Genomic DNA, 22,596 nt, shown 5'->3' with positions numbered 1-22,596 from the left:
AAAAAAGACTTTCACACCGTGACCCCTTCACCCCGCCCGAGAACACTTCCGGGTCACCTTCACCCCCAAAGTCGCACTGCTGGAGATTTTTTTAAAAATTGTTTTAATTCGGTGAAAGGACCGCGGGCCGAAGGTGCGGAGTTTGTGTGGGTTCGGTGTTAGTGACTGGAGTTTATTCGGTGGGGAGACGGCCCCTTCCGCTGAGGGTCGGTCAGTCAGTCAGTCAGTCAGTCAGTCAGAGAGAGAACAAGGTCAGAGAGAGAGAGAGCCCGAGGGCAGAGAAGGGGAACCGAGGTGGGGGAGGAGGTTCAAGTGTAAGAGATTGTGGGTGTGAGGAGGTGGAAGTGGTGTGGTGGGGGGGGGGGGGGTGCTGGAGTTGGGAGAGAGCAGGGGAGGAGCGATGTGAGGGAGGAGGGGAGGGGCGCTGAGTGTGTGGGAGGGTAAGGGAAAATGGGCCGAAGTTGGGGGAGCGGTAATGGGGGATAAGGGAGGGATGCCTGGGCATATGGGTGGGGAGAGAGGGGCAGTGTGTGCTTGAGGGAGAGGGGGGAGGGAGAGGCATGGATTTGGATGGGGCAGAAGCAAGGAGACAGGGTCTGAAAATGGGATGGGGAGAAGGAGGGGGTATGGGCCTGGGGACAGTGGAAAGAGAGATATAGTGGATGAGATAGAGAGGGTGTGTGGACAATGAGGGGTTGGGCATTTGGGGAGGGGGGAAGAGAGGATATAAGTGGGGGAATGAACATGGGATGAGAGAAACATATGTAGGCATGGGGGAGAGGAAGGAGTAGGCATGGCAGCAGAAGGAGTGAACTGATAGCTCGGAATAGTGGATATTTAATGGGAGGGAAGGGAGAAGCGACTCTGGGGAGAGTAGAGAAAGAATGGACTAGTGGATGAGACAATGGGATTGGGATTGGGAAGGGGAGGGAGAGAGGAAATGGACTGGGGGTGATGGGAAGGTAGGATTTTACAGGGCATGAGGGAAAGGACTGGGGATGGTGGATTGGCTGGAGGTGAGAGAATAGGCTGAGGGAGGAACTGTTGAAGGAGGGTGGCTGTTGAGGGAGGGCAGGGGGCACCTGGAAAAGTACAGAGTTGGGTGGGCAGTGAGACTGGAGCATTCTGCTGAAGGCTGTGTGCTGGGGGAAAGACTGGGTGAGGAGCCGGGGGAGCAAATCTGGACATAGGCTTAACTGGTTGGGCAGTGGATCTGGAGGATACTTAGGAGTGAGGGCTGCAGGAGGTGGTATCAGTTGGAGGATTTCTTTCCCTTGATTCTGGGAGGATCTGGCTAGAAAATATGGAAAGAAAATCTGGAAAATCCCTGAGTCAAGCAAAATAGGACAAAATTTGGGAGAAATTTCCTCACTTGATATTTTATGAATCTTTGGAATACTGTGCCCTGAAGAGCTATTCAGTCATTGAGCATTTTAGAAGTGGGTTAACAGTTTTGTTTTGGTTACTGAGGAAAATGGCATTTGAGGTAGAAAACAGCCATAATCGTGTTGAATGGCAGAGCAGACTCCAACAGCCGAATGGCCTACTCTTGCTGTTACATTTACTGCAGAAATGTCCAGCCTGAGCAAACTGTAGGTTTGAGTGAGTTGATCGTGCTCAGTGCTGCAATTGATTGTTGCTATCATAGGGAGAAAGGGCAGGAGGTTTGAACGATTAACGGGTGGTTGTTTGCCTGTTTTTGAGGTTTAATCCTGTTTGTTTTCTACAGTGTTTGTTTGGATTTGCATTACCAGACCGCCATGATTCTGCAGCGATTGTTGTGTTTTTCCACCCTCCTGCGATCTTCACTTTCTGTCGCGATTCGGCGAAACATTGGGTTCACTGCTGTGGTGTTTAACAAGACCCAGAACCTCGATCCTATCCAAAAACTCTTTATTGATAAGATCCGTGACTATGACGCTAAAAGCAAGTAAGTGACTTAAAAAGAAAACCAAAAATTGCCTTTATACCATATGTTTTGTGAGCTTAGGATACCTTGGGAAAACAATTTAGAATCAGCAGTTGGCCATTCAGCCCCTTGAGCCTGTTCCATCATTCACCAAAAAAGTATTTTTGAAGTGATTACTGGTGGTAAAGTAGGAAACATGGCAGCTCATTTAGGCTCAGCCAGCTTCTGCAAACAGCAGTGTGATAATGAGAAAATAATCTGTTTCTATGTTATCAAGGTATAAATAATGACGGGAATACAGGTGGATTTCCCCTGCTGTTTGAATGGCGCCAAGGGATTTTTTACATCTACCTAGTGGGGGAATTGGCAGGGTCTCCATTTGATATCTTGCTTGGAGACATAAAGATCCCATTGAAGTACTTTGAATTTGAATCTGCGGTGTCTCTCTCGGAAGTGTTAGTGCTGCGTAACCCACTGAAGCCGATCTGATACTATGAGTGCTGTGTAAATTTCAGAAGCTGTATAATTGTAGTGCAATCTGTCTCCAAAGATGTCCGATAGTGGAAACGCGAAATATCTTGTTGAGTTTTCATAGTAAATCTGTACATGTTTTCAGGGAGACCAGTAACTTTTAGAGTCATGTGATGGCAGGTCAGAAGAGCGAAGAGTGTATGCCTGCAGTGTGTGTGAAGTTCTGGACATTCTACGTGTCCTAGACTCGCACAAACTTGACCTCCATGTTTCTAAACTTGAATAGTCTGGAGTCACTGTCCTCATTCTGGAGGCAGAAGACTATGTGATTAACATTCTTTGGGAGCCAGTAATGCCGCAGATTAGAAGCATGGAGATGGAGAGGGTGACTACCAGGCTGTCTAAGAAAGGCAGGCAGGTTGTGCAGGAGCCCCCTGAGTCTGTCTTACTGGCTAATTGGTATTCCATTTTGAAAACTAGTGAGGGTTATGGTTCCTCAGGGTTGTTCAAGTAGAGTCAAGCCCTGGCACTATGGGTGACTCAGCCAGACAGGGGAGGAGGAAGAAGAATTGAAGAACAATAGTTATAGGGGAGTTCATAGTCATAGGATCAGATGGCTATTCTGTGGCAGTAAACATTACTGTAGGATGGGGTGTAGCCTCTCTGGTGCCAGGGTCAAATAATGGCACAGAGTGACTGCAAGAATCAAGAATCTTATTGTGGGAGAGCCATTAGCCAGGAGCTGTGGTCCATTTTAATACTAAAGGCATAGATCGGAGGAGGGATGAGGACCTGAAGGCAGATTTCAGGGAGTTAGGAAGGAAATTTTAAAAAAAACTCCAGCACCAATCCAGGATTGCTTACAATGCAACGTGCTAGTGAGCGTGAGAACAGGAGGATGGATCAATTGAACACGCAGCTGGCGAACTGGTGTCGGAGGAAGGGTATCAGTTTTCTAAGGAATTGGGACAGTTGGGACCTGTACAAGCTGCATATATTACACCTTTAATGGAACTGGGACTGAGGTCCTCACAAGAGATTTGTTAATGTTGTTGGAGTGGGTTCAAACTAACTTGTAGGGAGATGGGAACCTGAAGTGTAACCCAAATTGGACGAATGTAGAGTTGGAAACAGGAAATTGAAAGTATATGAGAGGGTCTAGAAGACAAGAGAAGCAATACTTTGATGGGGCAAGGAGCAATGGAAAGGCAAAGGCATACCAATGCAGAAGCGAAGTGGGCATCTTTAGTGTTTGATACTAGCAGACTCGTTTTAGTTGTGAATTGGTTGCAATGGCAGAAAAGTGTGGAAGCAATGATTTGATGTGCCTTATTAAAACAGGAAAGCGGGTGGTCCTGTTGATGCTGGTCCAGAATACCAGAAGAATATGGAGGATGAGATTGCCAAATTGCAGCGGCTCTATGGGGGAGGAGACCTCACCAAATTCCCAGATTTTAAATTTGAAGGTAAGGCATTCTGAACAATGTAGACTGTAAACAAAAATCTTGTAAATGGGTGGCTTTGGTCAGTTTTATCCTTTTACTGTGATTCTGACAGAGCAGCATCAAGGCAACTTGTGCAAACTGTCTTTAAACATTTAAGTTGAAAATATCTGTCTTTCGATGGTTCTGTGAGATGCTGCCTCAGAGTGGCACATGCACCGGAAGATTAAACTCCAGTGAAGGAGGGGGATTGGAATAATCATGCGTTGTATTAAAAATTAAAAACTTTTGTTAGTAGTAATTTGAGATGTTTCCAATGAAGTGTCTTTATTTTTTCACCATTCAGAACCGAAATTTGATGAAGTCGGCAAGTGAGTGATGATCTTCAGAAAGGAAGAGATCACCTGTTATTCATTGATATTTCATGGAACTGTAAATGTAATTTAATAAATTCCACTGGATTAAAGTGCTTCTTTTTGTTGTGTTTACTGCACATTCTGATCTGTTCAATATATATCAGTAAGCTTCATGTAGTCAGTAAGGAGAGATCACATCCGGAATGAGGCATAGCCCAACTGAGTAATGTTTCGGGCATTGAGGTGCAGAGGGGAGAGGCACTTTTTCGATTCATAATTTGTAAGGTCTTTTTAACAGGATAAACTGAAGCTCAGGATCAGGGGCACAGCAGAAAGCACAGTGTGAGATCACAGGAAACACTTGAGTTCATTGGTTGGTAATAGCTGCTAATTTGACTGTATAATGAAGTAAATGGAAATAATTTGCCAGTTGTAAACTAAAAGACTGATAGGAAACTAAAAGGAAAAACAAATTAAGAACTAAGTAAATAAAATAAAGATATAGGGCCAGTGCGATGTGTTGTACTGCATGATGTGCGAGCCGGTTGCCCGCATTATAGTGCATAGTGATCACATCCACAGAAGTGTTGGTTGCTTGAGGGACTCATGCTCAGAGTTGTGAGCTGGAGTCAGTCATTCTAAACTGCGTTGTATCATGGAGGGAAGGCCTGGGTTCAAGATTCGGGGCTCGATCAGAAAATAATTTTTTGGAAGGGACAGTTGCCTGGGATTGCTGCGTTTCAGGAGGTAGTCCCATCCCTTCAATTAAGTACCTTGAATTCGGTCAGTGGTCAGAGACAGGAGAGTGTGAGTACAAATGAGGCAAGTAGAGGGATCCAGGAGTTAGTGCTGAAGGAGCCTCGGCCCTTGAACTTGTCTAACAGGTTCGAGATTCTTGCTCCCTGTGTGGGTGAGAGTGGGGGGCTGTAGAGAGGATGAGCAAACTGACCGTAGCACGGTGGGAGCCATCTAAGGTGGGTGTGGTGGGGGAGAAAAGAGAAATGTATTTATAATCGGGAATAATATACTTTGGGGAATAGATGGCATTCTCTGTGGCTAGGATAGAGAGTCCTAAAGACTGTGTTGCCTGTCTGGTGCCCAAGTTCAGGATATCTCATCTGGGTTGCAGAGGAAGTTAAGAGTGGGAGGGGCAAGATCCAGTTGTTGTGCACCACGAAGGTACAAACAATGTAGGATGGAAAGAGGCTGAGGGAATATGAGCGTCTTGGGGCTAAATTTAAAAAGCAGAATCCAAAAGGTCATAATCTCCAGATTATAGAAAAATGTGTGGCTCAAAGATTGGTGTGGGGAAAAATAGGTTCAGATTCATGGGATATTGGCACTACTGGGGAAGGAGGGAATTGTTCCGATGGGATGGGCTTCACCTGAATCAGAATCCTTGTGGATCATATACCTAAGAGTACAGATAGGGCTTTCACCTAAACAGTGGGAAGGAGGAGTGTTCAGTTGCAGAAGCTGTTATAAATGAAAGGGAAAGGAGAGGGTCAGATTGTATATTATTGATGGAGCTGATTGTTACCAGAAAACAAAAGGTAGGGACAGAAAGTGTGAATGTCTATATGTACCAAAATACCATAAAAAGTGTAAGCAAATTTGGTAATTAATCAAACTGAAAGGCTTTGTAAAAACCAAAAGAACTGCGGAAGCTGTAAATCAGGAACAAAAACAAAGTTGCTGGAAAAGCTCAGCAGGTCTGGCAGCATCTGTGAAGGAGAAAACAGAGTTAACGTTTCGGGTCCAGTGACCCTCAGAACCGATGGTGGCTGTTTTTTCCTTCACAAATTTGCAGACGAGACAAAAATAGGTGGAAAGGCAGGTTGTGAGAGGAGTACAAATAGTTTACAGAGAGATATCAATAGATTAAGTAAGTGGTCTAAAAGTTGACAAATGGAACGTAATGTGGGAAAACGTGAAGTTGTTCATTTTGGAAAGGAGACTGAAAGAACAGCACTATTTAAATACAGAAAAAACTGCAGAAAGGGACTTGGGGTTCTTATGCACAAAACACAGAAAGCTAGCACACCGATGCAGCAGGTAATCAGGAAGGCTAATGGAATGTTGGCTCTTATTTCTTGCGGATTGGAGTATAAGAATATGCAAGTCTTACTGCAACTGTACAGGGAAAACACAGGAAAGTGGATGTGAGGAACATTGGATCAGCCATGATCCTATCGATTGGTGGAGTTGGCTTGAGGGGCTGAATGGCCTAATCCTGTTCCTATTTCTTATGGTTTTATGTGCACCCACAGCAATATCTATATGAATAATTTGGTGTTGCTGCTCATCTGTCCACATCCTCCCTTGGAATCTTGTTCAAATGCTACACTTTGTTGTACAAGATGCTTATTTTCCTCAGTCAGTGCGAGTGTACACTCGTCTTTCCTCTTAATTCGCTCACTGTTAGCAACAATGACTGAAATTTGCACCCATGTGCAAGAGTGAGATATTATTTTCAAACAATAAGCTGGATCCAACAAACAATCAATTGGAGGTCATGCCATAGAGGTAGTTTTCCCACGCAGTGTCTACGCATATTAGCTCATGAGACACCTTCGATTTAAATATCCAACTTGGTGTTCACACGCTTTTATATGAACCTCACATGATTGACAGCAGGACATCTTGGCATTTATTCAAAAAGGTAACAGAGGTTGAACCTACAGGCTTATGAAAAGTAAACAAGTAAATACAAAGTAAATAAGAAACAGGCTTAAATGGAAAAATCGCTGCTTAGTTCGATTTTGTCCATGAGGTGTAATGTTTACCTTTTCTCAACAGCAGTAAGGTGATGTTTTTAACCAAGCCCTATTTGCAGTTTTAACAGAAGTTTGCAATGAGGTTTAAGACATGGGTTGTTTGTAAAGATCTTGTGCAAACCATAACTTCAGCTGTACGTGTTAACAAGAAAACTTTTGTAGTTTTATTAATGCTGTTTTAAGATTTCTTTCATGGGCTTAAACTGAAGTAGTGACAATAGACAAAGTGAATAGTGTTAGGGCTAGTGGATTTCCATAGAATCCCTACAGTGTGAAAGCAGGCCATTCAGCCCAACAAGTCCACACTTATCTTCTGAACATCATCCACACCAACCCTCTGGGGGTCATTCCACCCAGACTCATCCTCCTATCCTATCACGCTGCATTTCCCACAACTAATCTACACATCCCCGAACATTATGGGTAATTTAGCATGGTCAATCCACCTAACCTGCACATCTTTGGACTATGGGAGGAAACCATACCACCTAGGGTAAACCCACACTGACATGGGGAGAATGTGTCACCTCCACATAGGAAGTCATCTGAGGGTGATCCCTGGCACTGTGAGGCATCAGTGCTAACCACAGACCCACCATGCTGCCCATGCACTGTGGTGCTGAATATTCATGAAGTATTTTAATTATGCATCATGTCATTTTCAGTTTGCTATCACGTGTATATCTAAGATTAAAGTTCAAAGCTTTACCAGGACTTGCTATTTATAATTTGTATAAATTAGATGTGCAATCGTTGATTTTTGCTGACCATTTCAGGAGAGTGGACCGAGGGGGTGAATTTCTCCAAGGGTACGTTAGCCGCCAAGCTAAAAAGTTGACAGAAGAACTGACAGTGAAGTGACAAAAAACCTTCAGAAATTCATTCTCCAATAAAGACAGACATGCATTTATGCAGCACTTTTCATGACACCCTGAAATTTACCATCAGCCACTGAAATACTTTTGAAATGGAGTCACTGTTGTAATATATGGAGATATTTTTGTTTCTATTATTGAACACAACCTATGTTCAAGATCCATGTAACTGGTTGCTCATGGGTTGGGTCACCATTTTGTGGTCCTTCAGTATGTAAAGTGATTCATAGCAATTTAAAGTGGTTAAGTTACTGGCCTCGTAATTTGAGGAGATGGACTAATACGAGGACTGAAATTGAGAAGGTGGAGGGGTCAAGAAGTTTTGCATTATCACTAACAATTGAAAGTTTCACATCCTGTTTAATCAATGTTAAAAAAAATTGAACCCAAGGCCTGTGTTGATACTTTTAATGTTATTTCATTATTGACTCAAGTTATTAGCTGATAAAGAGTTAAAATTATAAAGTGTTCTGGTAAAGTCAGTTTTTAAACTCATGCACAACAAGAAGTATCTGCATCAATTCATGTTATGGAACTCAAAAGCAGCCAACAAAAATGATAAAAAGAGTTAGTTGCAACTCCCAAAAGCAAACATAATGCTAGAAGTACACAAGACCCTTCAGCATCTAAAAAGACATGGACACATCAATGCTTTTGGCAGGGTCTCTTTGTCACAGCAAACCAATTGATAGCAATCCTGTTTTTTTTTCTGAAAATACTGAAATTCCTGGGAGAATCCTATCAATATTGAAGTGCTGTAGTGATTCCCCGTGCAAATATATTCCTGCAACTCACGTGGAACTATTAATATACTGCAGGGGTTATCTTGAAAAGTACTGATTCATGGGTGTGCAGTCGCAAAATTATTAAACCAGAAATATTGCCATAGAAATAGTGATATATTAGGGGAACCACCTGTAAATACTGATGTATTGTAAGGTTTCCCCTGCAAATACTAGATACACTCCTGGGCACCCTCATTGCTAATACTGATGTACTCTTCAGGATCACACACAGTATCCAAGAAATTCTCATGGTTCCCTGGAAAGATGGATCTAGTCACAGGAATTCCAAGGTTGTCTCTCTTCGACTTTCCCTTGAGACAGTATGTAGGAACAGGAGTATGTCATTGTGCTGCTTGAGCCTGTTCTGCCATGAAGCCAAATCTTGGCTGATCTGTATCTCAACTCCATTTATCAACCTTTCCTTTACACCCCTTGATACCTTAATCAATGTAAATTTATGAATCTCAGACTTTAAAACTGTAAGTGACCTGGCGCAAAGAATTCTAGATTTCCAATTGCATTTGTGAGAAAGTGCTATTCATTCCTGAATAGTCCAGCTTTAATCTAAAGGTATACTCTTCATCCTTTAATTCCCTCAGCAGGGGAAACAGTTCTCTATCTACTTCTTGAAAAACGACAGTTACCATTTAACACATGAACCAGGTTTATTCAATCTCTACCCAGTTTAAACTTTACTATATTTCTGGTGAATCAATGTTTGTACCTCTGTCAAGTCCAATATGACCTCCTTGAGGTGAACTGCCCCAAACTGAACCTGGTAAATCAGGCAGCATTTTGCTGAAGCGTCGTATTTGAATTCCAACTCTTTTTTCCAGTTCCCAGTTTGTTTTATATTGCGTACTAGTTTTAAGTGGTTTGTGTGCATAGACACATCAATCCTTATGTTTCCTCCAAAGCTCCCACTGTTTCCAAGTACATTAACAAAACTGACAGATTGTCTTTCCAAGATTCAAAAGGGATTGCTTTCCCATTTAGCTCATCATAATGCAAGAGAAATCCCTGCTATTCAATATAGTAAAATATTCATTTGTACTCTGTGACATCCTGGTCTTGAGAGGATGCATGTCTCCTCTTGTGGGAGAATCTAGAACTCAGGCTCACTGTTTAAAAATAAGGGGTCACCCATTTAAGGAGGATTAAGGAGCATTTTACTTTTCTCTCAAACTATCGTGAGTCTTTGGATATTTAAGACAAAGGTAGGTAGATTCTTGATAAACAAAGTGCTTAAAGGTTATCAAGGGTGCATGGATCTGTGGAGTAATCTGATCAGTCATAACCTTATTGAATAGTGGAGCAGGCTCAGGGACTGGACAACCTGATTGTAACTTATATCTTTATTGATCCATCCAGTAAATCTACAAATATGGAGAAGAAAATTGTCGATGTATTTGTCTTAAGGCACTTTGAAAATATCAGGGTCGGAAAAACATTGATCCCCAGAGGCCAGTTTTAAGTGTATAGTTGGGGAATTTGGAGCAGCTAAGCTGAATGATGTTGTAGCTCACTGGGTAGAATATGGGTCTATAAGTTAGAAGGTTGTAGGTTCAACCCTTGTTCCATACACATATATGTAATGTAATCTAACATTTTAGTGCAGCTCTTACAGAGTATTACATTGTCAGAGGTACTGACTTTCAGATGAGACATCAGTCTAAGGCCTCATTTGTTCTCTGGTAGATGCAAAAGATTTCCGTTGTGTTATTTTGAAGAGGAACTCTTCACAGTGTCCTGGCCAGTTCTTATCCTTTAATCAGTGTAGTAAGTTAGATTATCTTTTTCTCATCACGTGATGAGGATTTACTGCATACAAACTGGCTGCCACTTTCACTACATTACAACAATGGCTAAAAGTACCTCACTAGTTTTTGTGTGCTTTGTGATGTTCTGAGGTTGTAAAAGGTCCTATGTAAACACAAGTCGACTTTTTAGCAGTGAACAAAACCAAAATCAGAATATTAGGATACCGGTATTTTGAGAAATAGGCAAATTAATGGAGGCATTGGTTTTAAATACACTTAATTTTAAAAATTGCAAATGATATAACGCTAAGTGGGAATGTGTGTTGTAAGGAAGGTGTAAAATAGCTTCAGGAGGACTCGGACAGGGTTAGTGAGTGGGTGGAAACATGGCGGATGGAATATAATGTAAAAAATAATAAGGTTAGAACGGTAGGAAAAAAATTGATGTAAAGATTATTTCTTAAATGGTGAGAGATTGGAAAGTGTAGAGGTACAAAGGGGCCTAATTGTGTCATTGTTGATGAGTCACTGAAAGCTAACATGCAGTTGCAACAAACTTATCAGGCAGGTTGATGAATTGTTAGCAGCACAGTATTTAGAACTGCTGCCTCATAGCGCCAGGGGCCTGGGTTCAATTCCAGCTTTGGGTGACTGTCTGTGTGGAGTTTGCATGTTCTGTCTGTGTGGGTTTCCATTGGGTGTGGTTTCCTCCCACAGTTCAAAGATGTGCAGGTTGGTGGATTGGCCATGCTAAATTGTTCATGGTATGCAGGATGGCAGCAAAAGCCATGGTAAATGTAGGGTTGCAAGGGTCAGAGTGAGATGCTCTTCAGAGGATCAGTGTGGACTTGATGAGCTGAATGGCCTCTTTCTGCCCTGGAGGGATTCTACGAACTTGCTTTACAGCAGTGAGTAATATGAGTTGGTGCACTTTGACTTAAAAAATGTAAAAGCTGCATTTACATAGCACCATTCTTGACCCCAAGATGTCATAAAGCACATTCTTCCACATTATATTCCATTTGCTATGTTCTTGCCTATTCACTATCAAAATTCTCCTGAAGCTGCATTACATCTTCCTCACAACATTCATCCCACTTCACAATCAACAAAGCACTTTTGGAGTGTATTCATTGTTATACCATTGGAAAGGGGCAGCAATCAAATTTTATACAGCAAGCTCTCTCCAACAGCAACATGACAAATGATCATCCTAAATCCTCTTTAGTGATGTATATTTTGGCATCGATGTGGCCTGGACTCCAGAAGAATTCCCTATTCAGATTATGTTTGATAACTGTTAAGTCAAAATTGCTGAACTCTCTCTACATCGCCAGTATTTGCAGTTCTTTCCTCTCTTCCTTAAAAATAAAATTAGTAAGAAGTGTAATTGTAGAAAAAGAAATCCCTTTTCTCCGATGTGCCAAGACTCTGTTAAATGGAGTATGGGATTTATGGGCTTCACATTTTTGAAAAAGAGAGAGGTGGTGGTTTACAACACATTGTCATGAGGCAATACTACCTCAGACATAGGACAGTGTCTGCAGTTAGAGCAGTCACTTACTTTGACAATAATTCACTGGGATAAACCTTGACTTTATGCAGTACTGTGATGATAGACGCTGGGGCGCATTTTCTCTCTCTCTCTTTCTCTCCATTCTTACTTTCAATAAAGACAGTTGCAGAGATGTAAAACAGGTTTTCAACATGCTGTCAACACCTTTCATCTACGGAGTGATTTAAACATAAAACATTTTAATATGCTTCACATAAACATCATCATGCGATAGTTGACACCAAGCCATATAAGGTGATATTACGGTAGGTTGCACACAGAGGTAAGTTTTACGGAGCCTCTTCAAAGGAGGTAAAGAGACATAGAAAAGACTAGTGATGAAGTTCCAGAGCTTAGGGTCCAAACAGTTAAAAGCCCTGCTGCTAATTGAGGAGTAAAGGAATTTGGGAATGTGCAAGAGACCGCAATTGGAGGGTTGGAGTCAAGACCTACACCAGAAACGAAAACAGAAATTGCTGGAAAATCTCAGCAAGTCTGGCAGCATCTGTGGAGCAAATCTGAGTTAACATTTCAGGTTGAGTGACAATTCAGAACAGTTCTGAATAAGGGTCACTGGATCTGAAACATCCACTCTGATTTCACTCCACAGATGCTGCCAGACCTGCTGAATTTTTCCAGCAATTTCTGTTTTTGTTTCTGATTTCCAGCATTGGCAGTTCTTTCAGGTTTTATCAAGATCTACACCACTGTCCTACAAACAAGACATAACATTTTTTATGGATATGAATAGTGGTTTCAAATTCTTCACAGATCTTCCCTTTGCTTCAGATAACAAAAGACTTGGTATGTTTGAATTCCTGCAAAAGTAAAGAAAGAAAAACAAATTAGAGATATGACATATACAAACACTCTTGTAAAATCTATAATCCATATGGAAGAAAGAAAACAATGAGAATGAATTAAAGACTACAAGGTAATCTGTCGTCTCATGTAAGCTCCAAAGCAGAGTCATATTGGATGCAAAATATTAGTTGCATTCTCTCTTCTCCGATATTGCCAGTGCTGAGTTTCTGATTTTATTTCAAATCTCAGGCAGCTACAGTATTTTGCCTTTATCTCTTGCTGGAGCACTATATGATAAAGGAACAGCTGACTGTGGGTATATTATTATATCAGACAATGAGGATCCTCAAGATGAATAGCAAAGCAATAGAACTTCCTTCTCATCTTTGTCTTGAGTTCCTCATATTCTGAGATTATTCACTCTGGTCCTAAACTCTCGCACAAGGGTAAACAACCTCTCCATACCTACACCTTCCCACCACTAATATTATGATTCAATAAGGTTGCTTCTCATTTTTCTAAAATCCAATCAGTACAAGCCCAACCTTAGTCAACCTCACCCCACAACAAAACCCTCCATTCCTGGGATCAAACTGGTGAATGTTCAAAACTGTATATCAGTTATTGCAGTCCCCCTGCCTCAGCTCTTCGCCTTATTCAGCATTATTACTTTTGTTCACCCTTCTGGTGTTTGATAAGGTATTTGGAAAACTCACTTTCACAGCCACGTCACTGGATAATCAATGAGGGAAGGAAAAACATTATATTCAATAATTCTGACCTTCTGCCCTCTGATGCTGAGTGTTGTGTCTCTCTGCACCCTCAACTCAGTGAACTTTGACCACCACATGATGTCAAACTCTTCTTCTATCACCTTTATCTCCGTGCCCCTTTGTTTGGACCGGAGTCCTGTCCCCATTCCACAGACCCCTCTACCGACCTCCAACACTGTCTCTCCTGAGGTTGTTGACTTGCTCACCAAGCTGGCTTGTTTTTGTTCAGACGTTTCGTCACCTTGCTAGGTGACATCATCAGTGGAGCCTCCGATGAAGTGATGTTATTCCACTCCACTTAGAATTTATACTGTCCGGTCCGTTATGGTAAGTACTGTCATTTCTGGTTTTGATCTGCATGGGGTCCAATTCTACATGTTTGTTGATTGAAGTATGGGTGGATAACCATGCCTCTAGGAATTCCCGTGCGTGTCTGTGTTTGGCTTGGGCTACTATGGTTGCCTTGTCCCAGTTAAACTGATGGCCTTCAATGTCTGAATGTACAGATATTAAGGAGAGCTCATTTTGTCATTTTGCTGCTAGCTGCTAATGGACCAGACAGTATAAATTCCAAGTGGAGTAGAATAACATCGCTTCATCGGAGGCTCCACTGATGACGTCACCTAGCATGGTGATGAAATGTCTGAACAAAAACAAGCCAGCTCGGCGAGCAAGTCAACAACCTGATCCACAACCTGAGCTACAGATCTTTTCCAAAACTTTAAACTCTCCCTTCTCCCAGACTCCTCCCTCTAATCTCTCACCTGCACTCAACCTATTTATTGAGCACTATCGATGTGACATGATACACCTTAATTCCTCTGCTCCCCTCACTCATTCCAACCTCTCTCTGAACTTACTGCTCTGATGAAATAAGTACAATACCAAGAAATGATCTTGCATCGGATGATGTAGAATCCCCACGGGTGGAGGTGAGAAATAACAAGGGGAAGCCAACACTGGCGAGAGCAGTCTATGAGATCCCTAACAATAGTTTTAATGCAGGAAAGAAAGTAAATCAGGAGATGATGAGGCCATGTTAAAAGGGCAGTACATCATAAGTGACTTTAGTCTTTATGTAGGGAAAACCAAATTGTCAATATAGCCATGTGGACGGATTCATAGAGTGTACTCAGGATTGTTCCTTAGTAACATTTTGTGGATTCAACTAGGGATCAGGCTGTTTTGTATCTGATATTGTGAAATGAAGCATGTTTGATGAATGATCTCAAATTAAGTGATCCGTTAGGAAACAGTGACCATAATATGGTAAAATTAAGCATCAGTTTGAGAGTGAGAAACTTGAATCCTAACAAATGTGCTAACTTAAATAAGATTAATTACGTAGAGATTAGAGTGTTGGCGGCAGTGCACTGGGTAAGGTATTTAGAAGAAAAGATAATTGAGGAACAATATCAGGTGTTTAAAAAAATAGTTCATGTGTTACAGGAAAGACATACTAAGTGAGGAAGGAGGATTCTCGGAAAGAGATAAACCGATAATAGTTAACCAAGGAAGTCAAGGACAGTATTGAATTGAAAGAAAACAATTATGCAATGCAGCAGAGATGAGGAGTAAACAGATAATCAGGAAAATTTTAAAAGCCAGTAAAAATGACAAAAAAATTAATAAAGAGGTAGAAAATAAACCAAGGGTGCAAACTAGCAAGCAATATACAAACGGATGGTAAAAGCTTCTTTAAATATATAATACAGAAATGAGAAGTCAAAGTGAACATCAACCTTTTAGAAAATGAGACCAGGGAAAAAGTAATGGGGAATGAGGAAATTACAGAGGAGTTGAATAAATATTTTGCATCAGTTTTCATGGTAGATAATTTCAATGATACTAATGAACAATCAAGGGGCCCAGAGTGGGGATAGAGAAATAAATACAATAGCTATCACTGTAGGAAAAAGCAACTAATAGGGCCAAACATCTACAAGTCTCCTGGACCCAATTTAAAATCCTACTATTTTAAAGGAAGTAGCTACAGAAATAGTGGATGCCCTGGTAGCGATTTTCCAGGAATCCTTAGATTAAGGAAAAGTGCCAGAGGATTGAAAAATTGTTAATGTAACACCATTATTCAAAATTGGAGAGAGATGAAAAATGCTAACTATAGGCCAGCTAGCTTAACATTTGCAATTCAGAAAATGTTAGAGTTTATAATAAAATATATAATGGCAGAACTTTTAGAAATAGGTAATAAATTCAAGCAGAGTTAGCATGGCTTCATGAAGAGGAAATGATGCCTGACAATTTTTTACAGTTCTTTGAGGAACTAAAAAGCAAGATAGATAAAGGAGAATCAGTAGATGTAATATATTTGGACTTCAAAAAGGAGTTTGATGAGGAACTGCACATTAGGCTGCTTAATATGATAAGAGCCATGGTGCTGGGGGTAGGATACAAGCATAGATAGAGGATTGGCTAACTATTTAAAAGACAGAGAGTTGGGTCAAAGGTGCATTTTCAGGATGGCAATCTGTTACTAGTGGAGTGTTCCAGGGATCAGTGCTGGGGGCATAATCACTTACAATACTTGTATGCTTACATTAGTAATATTAATGACTCATACTAATGATGGTAGTGAATATCCTATCACCAATTTTGTGAATGACACAAAAATAGATGGGAAGGCAAAAACTGAAGATGACACAAAGATTCTACAGAGTGACATAGGCAGGTGAATAGAGTAGGAAAATCTTGGCAGATGGACTATAATGTGAGAAAATGAGAAGGCATGCATTTTGGCAGGAGGAATCGAGGAGTTGAACACTTTTAAATGGAGAAAGACTGCAGAAATCTGCAACACAAGAGGGATCTGGTCCTAGTGCACGAGTCACAAAAAGCTAGCATCCAACCTTAGTGGGTACTAGGGGAGGCAAATGGACTATTCAGCATTTATTTCAAAAAGGATGAGGAAAACAATTGGGAGGTCTTGCTAAAATTATATAAGGCATTTGTCAGACCTGAATACTGTGAACTGTTTTGGTCCTGTTATATTAGGAAAGACATATTGGCGTTGGAGGCAGTCCAGAGAAGGTTCACGAGGTTAATCCCAGGTATAGAGGGATTTTCTTGAGGAGGGGTTAAGTAGGTTGGGCTTGTACTCATTGGATTTTAGCAGAATGAGAGGAAACCTTAATCAAACCAGTAAGATTATTAGGGAGCTTGACAGGATAGATGTGGAGAAACTAGAGCTAGGGAGCATCATCTCAGGGTAAGGGGTCACCCATTTAATGTTGGTGCAGACTCGATGGGCTGAATGGCCTAATTCTACTCGTATATCATGAGGTCTTATCATTTCTAACTTACTTCATTCACTGGAGAAGCAGCTGTTTGTTTGGTGGTTTTTGCCCTGTGGAAACAGAAATAAAGAAATGGCAGGTGAGTACATGATAACTTGAGAGTCGGAGTAAGCAGCTGAATTCTCAGGGAAGGAACGAGGAAAACCTAACAATGTAGAACAAACAAACCTGCATTTATATAGCAACTTTCACAATCTCAGGATGCCCCAAGGTACTGTACAGCCGGTGAAACATTTTTGAAGTGTTATATTGTTGGAAAGCCAATCAGGACACAGGAAATTCCCACAAAGCAGAATGTAATAATGACCATGCCATCTGTTTATCAGAGATGCTGACTGAAGGTAAAAAATGGTCAGGAGGGAGATCACAGGTGGCTTTTTTTCAGAAGTGGGATATTTTACATTAACATGTGTTGTTTCATGGAAGTTACAGCAGAGATTGTGATCTCTGGTCAGACCATGTCTGGATGCAATGGATTTAAAGTGTCCAAATGTTCTTGCCCTGACGCTTCCTTTGTGAGTTTGATAAGAATAGAGACAAAGTGAAAGAATGAAACTGCATTTGACCGTGTAATTATAATATAGTTTGTAAAAAAATCTGATCCTTCTTTAAATGTCACCAGAAAAGTATAACAATGACTGTCCTTATTGATTCATTTCAGCCAAAACACAAGCTAACATTACCTTGGTATCAATTCCCAAGGAAGATATTTACAATTCAATTAACATTTGAACAGCATAATGTGTCCAACTAAAGGTGCAAGAATTCAAAGCTTCTGAGTAAACACAGGAGACTTGAAGGACCTGCCAGCATAATTAACTTTGCTTTGTACACCAGTCAGGAAAATCAAGAGCTACAGGCAAAATGCAGGAAAATGGAAGTGTGAGGAATGTCAGATCAACCATGATCATATTGAATGGTGGAGCAGGCTCGTGTGGCCAAATAGTCTACTCCTGTTCCTATTTCTTACGGTCTTATGGTTATGGTCAACGATTCACCAAAAGTTAAAACAGCTGTCATCTTAAGTTTTGAATTGTTCAATACTGGTTATAAGAAACTATTCTGAGCAGAGATCCTCAAGAAGAACTCAAAGACATGCTCAAGAGAGAATTCTCAGCCAGAGACAGCCCATGGAAAGGACTTTCAGAAACATAATACAGTTATGCCAAAAGAGTCAAGCAATCTGCAATAACAAGGTGAGGAGCTCGAGGAACACAGCAGGCCAGGCAGCATCAGAGGTGCAGGAAAGCTGATGTTTTGGGTCTGGACCCTTCTTCAGAAATGGGGGAGGGGAACGGGGCTCTGAAATAAATAGAGAGATGGGGAGGCGATGATGGAAGGTGGATAGAGGAGCAGATAGGTGGAGAGAAGATGGACAGGTCAAGGAGGCAGGGATGAAGCCAGTAAAAGTGAGTGTAGGTAGGGAGTTGGGATGGGGGTTGGTCAGTGAAGAGGGAGGGGTGGGTAGGTGGGAGGGAAGATGGACAGGTCAAGGAGATGGGGACAGGAAGGGTTGGTCTTGGGCTGAGGTCAGGGGTGGGGAGATTTTGAAGCTTGTTATGTGGTCGAGCAGTTTCAGGGCCAAAGAGATTACCAGAGGGTAGCAGTGGGAGAGAGATCCTCTGAGGTCTTCCCAGAGGGAGGAGGGTAACTTCTTCAAGGTAGGCATCCTTAGAAGAGGCTTCGCAGTGGGGTTATAACTCACTCAGAGATAGTAGGAACTGCTGATGCTAGACTCTGAGATAACAAGGTGTGGAGGTGGAGGAACACAGCAGGCCAAGCAGCATCAGAGGAGCAGGAAAGCTGACTTTTTGGGTCTGGACCCTTCTTCAGAAATGGGGGAGGGGAAGAGGGCTCTGAAATAAATAGAGAGATGGGGAGGCGATGATGGAAGGTGGATAGAGGAGCAGATAGGTGGAGAGAAGATGGACAGGTCAAGGAAGCGGGGATGGAACCAGTAAGGGTGGGTGTAGGTGGGGAGTTAGGGATGGGGGTGCTGCAAGTCCTGTGACACCAGAATGAGTTAGGAACAAGAACCTGTTTCTCTTCCTCAATTTCTGTTTTGCCTACTGGGTTCACCTGTACAAACAACCTCAAACTATTCACTGACAGAAACAATCACAGTTATTGAATTCTGACTTCCAGTATTCAATGTTTTCACTTTGGAAAGAGAATTTTCAAGCAAAGACCTGCAACATAACAGACTGATCTTACTTTCATCTTTTTAAGCATGTTTTAATAGTACCTACCCTATCTTTGTACTTTATAATAACTATTTTACTACGTTACTTAACTTCAATCATATGTTGTGTGTAATATACTAATCTTAGTTAAGACTAAAGTTTTGCTGTTGTTTATTTTTTTTTTAATTAGAGCTATTAAAAACAGTAAAAAGGTTAAACAAGCTTGATAAATACACAGTTCAGGGACCACTGTACAAGCAAGTCGAGAGTAGCTTACATACAATGAAGTAATCTAGTGCAATGTGACTATGTGTGTGCTTCGTAACCGTGTATGCTCCCTCTAACTGTGCTGCACTGCATAGTCCCTTCAAGATTTCCTCTTGGCTGCGTATCTTAAAGGAACTGCTGCTTTCGTTTGGCCTCTTTGTCCTGTTTGATCCGATTGCCCAGCAGTTTACTGGGATTGTCGGTGCAGGGAATCACATTACTGGCTCTACAGTAAGATTTAGCTTCTTTTCGGCTGCCGCATGAATCCAAATGGTCAATGATTCCACTCGTCCAAAGTGTTTACATTTTTATTTGCCCTGGTCTCCCTCATCTTCCTCTTCGCAAGTTGCTGATTAAGGCAAGATTTTTTTCACCGCTGTCGACTTCATACCCATTCATCTTTCAGAGCTGAGGGATAGCAAGCACTGCAGATGCTGGAGTCAGAGATAACACAGTGCGGAGCTGGAGGAACACAGCAGGCCAGGCAGCATCACAGGAGCAGGAAAGGTGACATTTCGGGTCGGGACACTTCTTCAGAAATGGGGAGGGGGGAGAGAGCTCAGAAATAAATGTTCAGAGCTCCTCTGCAGAAAATGACATGAAAGCTACAGAAAGCACACAACATCGATTTACCTAGGGATGGACACGAGGAAAGACCTGGGATTGTACATCTATCCCTTTCTGGGGTAGAGGAAGCTGGTTTGGTGTGTTTTTTAAATTAGCAGAAAGTTTTGATAATGTGAATTGGGAAAGGCTATTTCCTCTGGTCTGCGCTGAGATCGTCGATTGAAAACAGCAAGGAGAGAGGTGGGAAAATATTTCTTTATGTGGTGCATGGTTGGGGTATGCACTGTTTTACTATGGGGTTAAGGAGAGGTCACTGTACCATAGCCATGGGATAAACAAATAGGTTGCTCTCGCAAAGAGCTGGCAAAGGCATGGAGGACAGGAATGACATCTTTTCATGTTTTTAACTTTATATCGCTGAGAGACCTGATTTAACTGTCATTGGATAGTTTTCCTTGCATTAATTGTCATTTATGGAAAAGAATTTTGAACACAGAATTTAAGAGCAGCAGTAGGCCATCTGGCCCTTTGAGCTTGCTCTATCAGTTGGTACGATTGCAGTTCTTTGGTTTTTATTATCATCTAACCCTGCTCCCAACTTCATCCCATCAACCACCTTTTCAATGTAGAAGCTTCTCAATTTCAAAGGCCTGAATCTGTTCCTTTTTAGCATATGTCCCCTGGTCATACAGAAACAGATCGTTCCTTGCAAGAACTGGCTGAGGCCATTCAGCCCCTTGAGCCTGTCACCATGCAATTAGATCATGGCAGATCTGTCTCTTTTAACTCCATCTCCCTGTCCTGTATGCATGTCTGTATAGTAGTCATTCAGCACAGAGATCACACTTTCCCAGTGGCAATTCTACACTCAGTCCAGGTTCAGGGTCATGAAGAGAAACCAGTTTGTGCAGAATTGGCCCAACACAGTCCTAGTGGGATTGGGAGGGATAGTTTTAGCCTACTCCCAATCTGTGGTGAAAAGTGTGTGACCGTATTGACCAAGGAAATGATGAATACCCTTTGTCCAGGCATGGAGAATGGTCAGTTGAGCAAGTTACCAGAGGATCCCTGATGCCCCTACAATGAAGCAAGCAAAACCAACTCTCATTTCACTATGTGTAAGGTGCAATTATCAAACTAAATTTGACACTGAGCCAAGGAGGAAATCTTAGGACAGTTGGAGGACACTTTAATCCAAGCACCCAAGAGAGAGAGGTCGAGCGATGGGGACGTTTTTGGCCTGGCGAGCTGAAGGCATGGGGAATAAAGGTAGAAAGCGAAAGTGGAGAGGGGTAAATCTTGGAGGATGAAGGAGAAGCAGATAGTTTACTTACTTAGAGGACCCTGATCCTGTGAAAAGAAAAACAAACAAGAATTAATGTTCAACATTATGACTGGGGAACTTGTTGATATTTAAGATGCATTGGAACAGATATAAAGCAAACCAAATAAGTGTAATAAATGTAAGGAGGAGGACTGCTTTATCACAAAGCACTACATAGGATGTACAGTAAGCCATGTGGCCCGGCAAGGCCATGCGACAGTTTACGCAAGCCTCGTCCCATCTATTTTCATACAAAATCAATCCTCATCGTAGGCCTCCAGTTCCTTTTCCCTCTCCTGTATGGCTAATTTTCTCTTACAAACCACCCCTTCAAAAATTCCCTGTGCTGATGAGTTACATATTCTCATCACTCTTTGGATACAAATGTCTTCATTGCATTCCCTTTAGGATACTCCACCAAAATCTTTCTTTATTTTAAGATCTTGATTCTTCACCCCTCAGCTGTCTTTTCTTCAAGAGATTATTTCTTTCTTTACATGCCATATATTTATAAATGTATTCATCGATACATAAGGAGCTATACATATTATATGTATGGGTACCCATGCATTTCTGGTATTATCCTTGTAACCAGCCCTTCAAGCCTGCTCTGCCACTAAATAATGATCAGATTTTAACCTCAACTCTATCTTTCTGAATATCCCTGGTAGTCTTTCCCCAGTAGCCCATTCTCCAATTGGGACCCTGGGGTTTGGACACCATCTCATCAGCGCTCCACATCTGTGCAGCTCACTCAAGCCCTTTCTTCACAGGAAATGCATCCTTTCTCAAAAATCTCTAACAGACAAGGAGACAAGATGTTACTCACTCCCTAAGTAACCCTTTCTGTGGGTGTAGTACATTCCGAGCCCACACAGTGACAGCACTAAGGCGATGATTATTACGGTGATAACGATTGCACCGATGTCAAGATCGTCTGCAAGCAAGTGAAGGATAAGTGAGAAGCAAACTATCTCATCGACAAACAATGTGCAGAAATGGAAGGAAGAACTTGCATCAATATATCAACTTTTACATCCTCAGGACATCCCCAAAAACAAAGGGTTTTACAACAGTTACTTGAATAGGTGGTTTGAAGTTTTAAATAATTACTTAATTTTATGAATGCCATTTTAATAGACAAAAGCCAGCAATCCTTATTATATGATATAAAATCATTCAAAAAAGAAAAGATGCATTTATCTTTTGCTTTCCACCTCTATTACTTTGAAACTTTGAACCTCCCTCTTGTGGTATAGTCATTGTTGTAATGTAGGAATCCAACTTGCACACAGTAAGATTCAACAAACAACAATATCACACTAACACAGTGTGGAGCTGGAGGAACACAGCAGGCCAGGCAGCATCAGAGGAGCAGGAAAGCTGATGTTTCGGGTCAGGACCCTTCTTCAGAAATACCTGCTTCTCTGATGC

The 22,596-nt window shown here is 41.6% G+C and overlaps 2 protein-coding genes across 6 annotated transcripts in view; one reads left to right on the top strand and one right to left on the bottom strand.

Moving 5' to 3' along the window:
- The first annotated feature begins 6 nt into the window (after nt 1-6).
- On the top strand, nt 7-4,288 carry atp5pf (ATP synthase peripheral stalk subunit F6). Of its 5 annotated transcripts, none has more exons than XM_020532744.2 (4): nt 7-133; nt 1,730-1,930; nt 3,722-3,846; nt 4,169-4,288. In XM_020532744.2, the coding sequence occupies exons 2-4, from the start codon at nt 1,761-1,763 to the stop codon at nt 4,195-4,197; spliced, it is 324 nt and encodes a 107-aa protein (XP_020388333.1). In that variant the 5' UTR covers nt 7-133; nt 1,730-1,760; the 3' UTR covers nt 4,198-4,288. The 5 variants fall into 5 exon arrangements, with proteins under 5 accessions (XP_020388333.1, XP_020388334.1, XP_048459177.1 ...); XM_020532745.2 differs by lacking the exon at nt 7-133 and adding an exon at nt 149-251; XM_048603220.1 differs by lacking the exon at nt 7-133 and adding an exon at nt 226-314.
- Nucleotides 4,289-8,223: 3,935 nt separating this feature from the next.
- The window catches only part of jam2a (junctional adhesion molecule 2a), a 94,205-nt gene continuing 79,832 nt past the window's right edge, over nt 8,224-22,596 (bottom strand). Inside the window, exons 5-8 of the mRNA XM_048603021.1 lie at nt 21,992-22,173; nt 21,173-21,188; nt 16,829-16,871; nt 8,224-12,748 (exon numbers count right to left, since the gene is read on the bottom strand). Coding sequence (XP_048458978.1) covers nt 12,716-12,748; nt 16,829-16,871; nt 21,173-21,188; nt 21,992-22,173 — 274 coding nt within the window. The 3' untranslated portion in view covers nt 8,224-12,715. The remainder of the gene's footprint in view (nt 12,749-16,828; nt 16,872-21,172; nt 21,189-21,991; nt 22,174-22,596) is intronic.

This window comes from Rhincodon typus, chromosome 11 (assembly GCF_021869965.1).
Source record: "Rhincodon typus isolate 14 chromosome 11, sRhiTyp1.1, whole genome shotgun sequence".
Lineage (NCBI taxonomy): Eukaryota > Metazoa > Chordata > Chondrichthyes > Orectolobiformes > Rhincodontidae > Rhincodon > Rhincodon typus.
Note: the sequence above shows the minus strand (reverse complement) of the source record. Positions and strands in the feature narration are given on the sequence as shown.

What these genes read in the sequence shown, in the direction of transcription:
- atp5pf (XM_048603219.1), top strand. Translation starts at nt 1,513, where the DNA reads ATGGCAGAGCAGACTCCAACAGCCGAATGGCCTACTCTTGCTGTTACA. An exon ending in ATGTCCAGCCTGAGCAAACT is followed by an intron (nt 1,593 to 1,729) that starts GTAGGTTTGAGT and finishes TGTTTTCTACAG; the next exon opens with TGTTTGTTTGGATTTGCATT. An exon ending in GACTATGACGCTAAAAGCAA is followed by an intron (nt 1,931 to 3,721) that starts GTAAGTGACTTA and finishes TTATTAAAACAG; the next exon opens with GAAAGCGGGTGGTCCTGTTG.